Source organism: Egretta garzetta, unplaced genomic scaffold, assembly GCF_000687185.1.
Source record: "Egretta garzetta isolate BGI_Z169 unplaced genomic scaffold, ASM68718v1 scaffold447, whole genome shotgun sequence".
Classification (NCBI taxonomy): domain Eukaryota; kingdom Metazoa; phylum Chordata; class Aves; order Pelecaniformes; family Ardeidae; genus Egretta; species Egretta garzetta.
In genome coordinates this window covers 1,400,929-1,409,180 of record NW_009260397.1, presented here as the reverse complement: position 1 = coordinate 1,409,180, position 8,252 = coordinate 1,400,929, and the positions used below count along the sequence as shown (strand labels likewise).

At 40.9% G+C, this 8,252-nt stretch overlaps 1 protein-coding gene across 2 annotated transcripts in view; it reads right to left on the bottom strand.

Moving 5' to 3' along the window:
- Nucleotides 1-941: 941 nt before the first annotated feature.
- The window catches only part of DENR (density regulated re-initiation and release factor), a 14,663-nt gene continuing 7,352 nt past the window's right edge, over nt 942-8,252 (bottom strand). The window contains exons 1-8 of one of the 2 annotated variants that reach the window (XM_009643116.2): nt 8,171-8,247; nt 7,165-7,279; nt 6,154-6,173; nt 5,789-5,873; nt 5,063-5,146; nt 3,216-3,332; nt 2,003-2,142; nt 942-1,185 (exon numbers count right to left, since the gene is read on the bottom strand). In XM_009643116.2, coding sequence (XP_009641411.1) covers nt 1,141-1,185; nt 2,003-2,142; nt 3,216-3,332; nt 5,063-5,146; nt 5,789-5,873; nt 6,154-6,173; nt 7,165-7,270 — 597 coding nt within the window. In that variant the 5' untranslated portion in view covers nt 7,271-7,279; nt 8,171-8,247 and the 3' untranslated portion in view covers nt 942-1,140. Of the gene's footprint in view, nt 1,186-2,002; nt 2,143-3,215; nt 3,333-5,062; nt 5,147-5,788; nt 5,874-6,153; nt 6,174-7,164; nt 7,280-8,170; nt 8,248-8,252 lie in introns of those variants that run through there. The other variant, XM_035898584.1, reaches the window with a different exon arrangement.

The window sequence follows — 8,252 nt, the reverse complement described above, 5'->3', positions numbered from 1 at the left end:
GGTTCGAGGCCCGCGCCCGCCTCAGGCCGCGCGGGGCCGGGGGAAAGGCGAGGAGTAACGCGGTTGATAGGTCAGCTTTTAAACGGAACAGCTACGGAGATACAGTTACCTCCTTAGATCCACCCTTCTCAACTAAACCATTCAGCCTAGAAACAAAAACCACAGAAAAAAGGCACTTCAGCGGTAGAGGACAGGGTGTACAACACGTCACGCCCTGCGGCTTGACCTCATCTCGGTTTCACCGTGACAGGACAACGTCAGTTACAGGACTCTGTCGCCAGGGAGCATTTAACGTTATTAAACGGAGCAGTGAGATACAAAGCACCCGCTGGACGCTTGAGGCTGGCTGCAAGAGTAGGGGGAGCAGAGCAGCACAGCCGGCACCCGGCCCCACGTGCGGCGTGAACGCCACCGGTGGGAAGGAACAGCGGTCACTACAGAGTTGTGTTGATCACTACCATTCTTGAACCAGAAGCATGCTAAAAGCCTAAAGCCACTGAAATTGCCTCACCGGGAAGACCAGCAGAGTGAAGAGATCATTTGGAATTATGAAAATAGGCTAAACATTTCAGACTTTCACACATTCCTCAGCGTTTCCACTTAATACAGTAAAATAGTTCAGTTGGAAGGGACCTACAGCTGTCGTCTAGTCCAACTGCCTGACCACTTCAGGATTCATTTTCCTTCGAGTGTTAACAAACCTTTAGAACGTTCGTCCCATTCCAATTTCTAAGATTTTATGCAGGTAAATGGCAGGTACGAGTTTCTGTACATTAGCCATGTGCCTTATTCACTGAAGTTCCACAGAAAGGACAGCGGATGAAAAATAAGCTTTCAGTGACTGAAATTATTATTTTCCTGTAAGACTGTTAGAGGAATGTAGCTGTAAAGAAAACAGAAACTGTATTCAGTGAGGAACAGTCATTTTATTTAAATCTCCTTCATGCGTAAGCATGATAGAACCCCAGTTTAACTTTGGCAAATATCACAACAAAAAAAACCAAGCAGCCTATACAGAACAGTGAAAATGCCAAGGATATGGGTTCTCCACAGTTTCACTGCAGAGCAAATGGATTTAGAAGCCTCACTTTGGCTACATCATTTATAACCATATAATTAAATAAAGGTAGTCTTTCACTATTACTTCTTGACTTCTCCAAGATCTTCAATGCTATCATCATCCACCTAGAAAAAAAAAAAAAAAAAAGGCCAAAACACAGCGCATTAGGTATTTTTCCTTCTTACATGTCTCACTCAGTATTCACCACTATACATGCAATGAAGCGTGGTAGAAGTATACAGCACCATCCGAGATTCCCTGCTGTAAATTCTGTGTGCCTATAGGACACAGCCACACCTATGGGGCTGTGAATAAAGACAGGCCTACAGAGTTACTGCAGAAAGAACTACAGTCAGGAAATACCAGAACAAAGGAGAGTCAAAGAAAGCGCTTCTGATTACAGCAGCGCAACCAAACCGCTCAACCATTGATGTTTCAGACCAACCCCAAATTAGCTAATCTCTTCTTCTGAGGCACAAGTGTGTGGTTTTGGTTGTTTTGGGGTTTTTTGGGGTTTTGTTTTTGTTTGTTTGTTTTTTGTTTTGTTTTGTTTTTTCTTAATTTTGCAGTATTTTAAGATATATGGAAAAACAGGATGGCAATGTAAGAATACTCAAGCATTCACCGTTAAGAAACGGTCACAAAGAAGTCACAGCTATTTGGCAGTTGGACTTAACCTGACATACCTTCCTCATTGTAGTATCCATAGTAACAGCACTACATGTTTAGGGAGTTAATGTGTCTTGGACAATGGAAGCAACATTTGACTTCAAGTTTAATCACTCCATAACCTAGTCGTTCACAGGTGGGAATGCAACAACTGGTCTTTTAATTTTGCAAAACAATCTGTGCTGCCAAAGGTGAAACCCTTTTTCAAAATCATCTGAAAGTCACAGGCTATTGTGGAAAACCAGAGTTCTGACAAAGGAAAGTGTTTATTACCTCAGGCCACTTCTCCTGGATTACATCAATAATGTCATCTGTAAAATCCCCCTGAATGATGATTTCGTCTTCTCCCGTTACTGAGGCACCGCAGGAAAATTTCTGAGCAAAAAACCTTTGTGCTTCCTTAAGATCAATTTCTGTTGATGGGAAAATGGACAGTTTAAGTATTCATTTCATACACACATTTTCCAAAGTTTAAAACCAAAATCTTGTTTTAACTGTTGAAAAACTAGTGGCAGTGTACAGTTAAAGCTTTGCCACAGTTTCCATTGAAAGCAAAAGTCTGTTGTTTACATACAACACAACTGACTCTACAAATCTAGAAAACTCTTCAAGGTAAAAATCACTGTATGTCCTCTACACATTCCATTTACGCAGGTCTATGCTACATGCACTCACCAGAAGAGCACATGCAGAACTGTTTAAAAAGCACCTCCAGTTCTGAATAACTTCCATAGTTATTGAACAAGTTTTTCCATAGAAGTACTTCAGTATGTTCTTTTCAAAAACTTCTCCCAACAGAGACTGAGATTGGCTTCCAGCACAAAGATATATACGTAGTTCGGATCAAGCTAGTGCATACCACTGATCCCTCAAGAAAACTGACAATACTCTCATGCAGGAAATATGTAACATATCTTGTTCATACAACCAAGGTTAAAAACTTATCTTTTTAACAGAATTCATGATCAATGTGTGAAGTAAGATATTGTTATAAACACCAAGTGGCTGTTTGCAGCTGAACCAAAGCTACGTAGGAGAGCACTGTTAGTGTATGTTGGTAGTAATTTGCCTGCCCTGCTAGAAAGGCAGTTAAAGCCTTACATAGTCTCAAGAACAGGTAAAAATAATTGTCAGTAACGTATTTACAGGCTTGATGGAAATAAGCATCTTTTTGAAAATAAATATGTTTGTAATTAAAGACAATGGACTACTCTGAAGTCTAACAAGCGGGCTGCTATGGGAAGCCCTGTTTCAAAAAAAACCTGTAACTGTTTGCAAACACCGAGGAAATAAGGACTTTAGTAATTTATCACTGAGGGAATTCAGTGTACCTTTGGCAAGCTTTGGAACTGCTAAAAGCACCGTGGGACTTCCACCTCACACAGATGGAAGGAGATCACTCAATGTAATACAATCAGAAGAAATATAAAGTTAAAGGCAAGCACATCTAAACCCAACAAAAAACACATTAGAAAAGTCAACTCACCAAACGTTGCCAGGCCACATACTCTTGTGACATATTTTTTCTTTGCTCTAGGAATTTTAGCTATTGTAACTTTCTGTGGTACAGTCTTCTTTTTCTGTTTTATCTGACCTCTTCCACCTTTAAAACGAAGTATAAAGTCACATAATTAGTTAAATGATGTCACACTTAATCAAAGACAAAATTATGTAAGATCAGATTTCATCCCTATAAACAAAGAAACTGTTACCTCCCCATCTGTATTCACAAACAAAAACATATTTTGCACATTGTCCCACACTTAGGACCCCAGTATGAACCATATATCTATATATAAGCTAACAGAAAACACCACGCCTCTGAAACAGAAGCCAGCTATAGTAGTTGACTGCCAAACTTCCACATGATTTAACATCTTCTATCTTACTGTCTGTTTCTAGGCCAACCCGAGGGAACACTTCACATATCAGGCATTTATTAGTCCAAGTAAAGCATGTAAAAGATACACTCCGCTCATTAGGATTCTTCACGCCAGATTAAGACCTCTTAACTTTGTATACAGTCATCAAGTTACTCCAGGTAACCAAAGTTTCATGTTCTTAAGATTTCTCAGCATGAAAACCTAAAGAATTGATGACAAGCAAACTAACCCCTTGTGACTACTTTCTTTTCTAACGTGCAGCACTTCCAATTCTACATTACCATAAGTTGATATCCAGTAATTTAAGATGGTAAATTTCTGTCTTAAAATTTCTTCAGTAAATTTCTGCAGTGTCTTAGTAAGTTTTTGCTTGTTTTTCCTCACCCTCCCCTTACAGTCAGCCTAATACCATCATACTTAACACCATACCACAAGTTTTCACAAAACTTCAAATTCTAGCAGAAAATCCTTAAATATTTTAAACACTACTATTTTAAAACCAAAAACCAGACTGAAAACTAACCATGCCACCCCACACAGTAAGTTAGTGTTGAAAGAAAATGTCCTGAAGTCTCTGAGAAAAGCATCCAAGCTACAGAACTTAAATTACTGTTGTCACTACATGTAGCCTACTGACAAGTTAAACATAACTGGTTACCAAGACACAAATATAAAACATCTGCAGTGATATGTGGCTTAAAATTTGAATCTTACTGGGCTATTAGCCATAATTTCTGAAGCACTGCAGACACAACTGACACACCACAGGCAAGTGCATATTAACAAGCCCAGCATTCTGATTTATGGTGGAAAGTATGTTAATTGGTTAAACAGAAAGAACTCCAATGATAAAAGATAAAAGCATCTTTAAATTGTTTCATATATCTTCGGAAGTTGTTTTTTTAAAATTTTTTTCATTGCTGGGAAGAGGCACAGCTGTTAACAGAAACATAGGTGATAGTGTTAAAAGCATAAAACCAAATCCAGTTACGTGAATACAGAGGAGGGGTGGAAGGAAAAGAGGCAAAAGCAGTGTCGTGAGGCATTAACAGAGGAAAGCAGTCTTTGTTCTGCTCTGCAAGCAACCTACAAACTGCTGTTAAACAGGGCAGAAACAAGTATTCCAGAAGGCATGCCAGCTGATTTTAGGTTGAGAAGAATTACTCCCTGAATAAGTGCAGTAGCAACGACAGGAGATGACGCATGAGACACACGACGCAGGTCATCTTTCACTTGCTATTACTGCTGTTCAATTCTTTCATGAGCATATATCACCACACTAACTCTGCTACCACGGGAAGAAAGATACTCGGTATCTTTTGCGCAGAGTCAAAGTATAGCTAACAACTGAGATGCAAGGAATCCATGCCACAGTCCAGGACAGCAGGTGAAAAAGGGATGCTCCAAACTGCTTATAAATCAGTACCACAATCAACTATTTAGACCTTGCCTCTCTTTTGCTTCTTCTTCTCCTCTTCTTCTCCCGCAGTTCCTTGGCCTTCTCCAACCCCAGCTTCCTGTTTAGGTGAATTTTCTTAAATACATCAGAAAGGAGCAGGGAGAAAAAAAGAAAACAAAATTAGTGGTCAGACAACCACAGCCTCACAGGAACAGGAAGCAAGGTACAGTGGTATTTTGCTAAATCCATAAAGTCTTTGCTTAGGTGCAGCAGCCCTGCATCTTCATTACAGTACTTATGCAAATTAGATTTCAGAAAAGCCTTGGCTTTAAGATACAGTTACAATTCAATACAGTCTCTTCACATAATTTCCATGGAGAGGCAGAAATTAATGATAGTGTTAATATTGAAATACCAAATGCAAATCAACAAGCTCCCTATTATTACCTTTCCTCCAGCCATCCACAGTAGACTGGGCAGATGTAAAATCTGATAAACTGACTTTGACGGGAAACAAGTGCGTGAATGACTGGTTACAGCAGGAACCTTAAGAAAGCTCAAACATTACCACTGAAACTCCACATTGTTTATTCAGCATTTTCTGACATTACCAAACATATTTTCACAGCATCAAAAAGCATGGCAGACTTCTAAGAAAATTAATTAACTTTCACACTTGATACAGCGAGAAAAGGGAAGAGATGAAAACTGGACAAGCTCAAAGATTTCTCAATATGTCTAAGGGGACATATCAGTTTGAAAACAAAAGATTCTTACCTACTGTAAGTTTTGCAAACTCATCTGGAAAATTCTTTTCTAACCATTGTCTGCATTTAGTCACATCAGGCATGTATTCGCAGTACTAGAGAAGAAAGGTCATATGAAAGTTGTTAGCAGAGTAACTACATCACAAATGCACCAAAATGGATTTACTATTCTGCTCAGCCATTTCTCCTTAAGATGACTGAATGCCAATACTATACTAGCACATAAGAAGCCGCGTGTCACCCTAAAGATGACAGTGGCTGAAGCACAGAACTGCCACAATTAAGAAAAGCCAGAAAGGATCAGAAAGAATTATCATAGTCAGGAATCATAGGACAGAAGGGAAGAAACTCACGACAACAAAAAAATTAACTCACCTCTGTTGGCAATGAACAGACTGGAGAAAGAAGGAGAAAAAAATAGATTATAAAAATAAGTTCTCCACTTACAGCCTTAGCGTTAAATTCAAAATGGTATTTTAAAGTTAGAGATGGCTTCTGATGTCATAACTTCTGGTTACAACTACACACTGACTTAAAAAGATTACTTTTTTGATAGCACTCCACATCTTAATTTTTCTCTCATTAGTCATTTGCTCATGTGCTCTGCATTAGGATAAAACCATCATAGCAAGAGCAGTCAGTCAATGAAGAGACGCCTACAGCTTTGGGAAAAGTTACAGAAAGAAACACCAGTTCCACCTCAGGCAAAAGATATACCTAATAAATTACCACATGATTTGGTGAGCTTTCTTTTTTCCAAAAGCTGCCAATGTCGAGAAGAGGGGCTCAGCCCCAGAACAAGCCCAAACCAACTGTGCAGACTTTCACGCAAAACGGGGATTCTTTCCTAATCCCCTGTAACTGTATTAAAGCCCAGAGCAAAATAACATACCTATCTAAAAACCATACCTGTCAAGATTATTTTCTTCCCTTTAAAATTTATCCACGCAATTACAAATGTAATGAGTAAAGAATAATTTCATAAGTTCTAACTTTATTTCTTATTGTCATACTAATGCTCAGAGGCCTCTTCTGTGCTAAAGTCTTTACTGGCTTTCTGCAGGAAGAGATCTCTGCTCAACAGTTGACACTCTGAGCACCACTCCCGCTAATGTAACTTTTACACACAGAAAGCTCTTAGTACCTCCTTCTCTCAGAAGGAAGCCCCCCTACATTTCACTAAAAACGCTTTAGATAAAATACACCACACAAGCTATTTCAGAAAGACAATCAGAAAGGTCAAGCTGACTGTGGTCTAGCTTCTCAATAAAAGCTGACCAAAAGAAAATCTCCGCTTCTCATTCTCAGCCTCATTCTTTCTGCTAGGCTGCCCTCACAAACAGTGCATTGTTAAGAATAGTGGACAACTGCCCCTTCAGCACTTGCCTCCGCAGTAGAGAACCCGAAGAGGATAGTCAGCATCTGACCTGGCACCACTCCTTACGTCTCCTCTGCAGTCAGGGACCACAGGCTCAGCTACATCTGTGGCCATGTCACAAGCCTGGAGGTCACAGAACAAAAGAATCAGGACCCAAGTTCTGCATTAAAGTTATTCACATCTTTCCCAACTCAACAAGAATCCCAAAGACTGACAAATCCCAGAGAAAATAGGTACAATTGTAAGAAGAGCAAGAGAGATCAGGGAGGAAAAAACAGGATTCAAGAAATATTGAAAAAATATGGGGAAAATGACTGCAAAAGATACCAAGATACCAAGCAGCATGGAATTCTAGCACATAACGGGGAAAAACCCAAAGTGCCACAGCGTAAGATGAAGAAAGATTTGCAAGAACAACACATGGAATCACAGAACGTACTGGGTTAAGCAGGACATGAAGTATCATGTTAAGTCAGCAGCATGTGAACAGTAGGTGCACTGGGGGAGTAGGAGGAGGTACTGCCAGTGTACCAGCAAAGAAAGGGGGTCATTCAAATCAGTGTCTGAAGAACTACAATCTCATCCCAGGACAGTGGCAAAAAAAACCCAAACAAGCAAACCAAACTCAACCTGCTAATACAACTCATAATGGCTTACATGCACATATATTCAGACAAGGGGCATAGAAAATAGGAGTCAACAGGAAAGGGGCTTGCAAGGCATGAGAAGTCCCCCAGGATGACGGGAGCAGGGAGGATCTGTGTGCAGAAGACTCAGAGCCAGGATGCTGTACAAGCTCTGCCCGGGCAGTGACGAGAGCAGAGGGAAAATGCCAGGGTGCCACAGGCGGTGGAGTTCGTGGTAGGGGACCGCAGGGAAAGGCGGTAGACGGTCACGGTGAGGGGAAGAATGCTGGAGCACCCATGAAGATCCCAAACGGGGGAGGGAGGGTGCTAGGTAGTAGGGGGGGAAAGCGAGGGCAGGCCGGGGGGAAGGGGAGGGGTGCTGGCGTACCAGACGTGACGGGGATCACAGACTCGGTGTGATGGGGGGCAGAGCTGAGGGAGAGGAGGGGGCCGGGGACCGACGGGGGGGC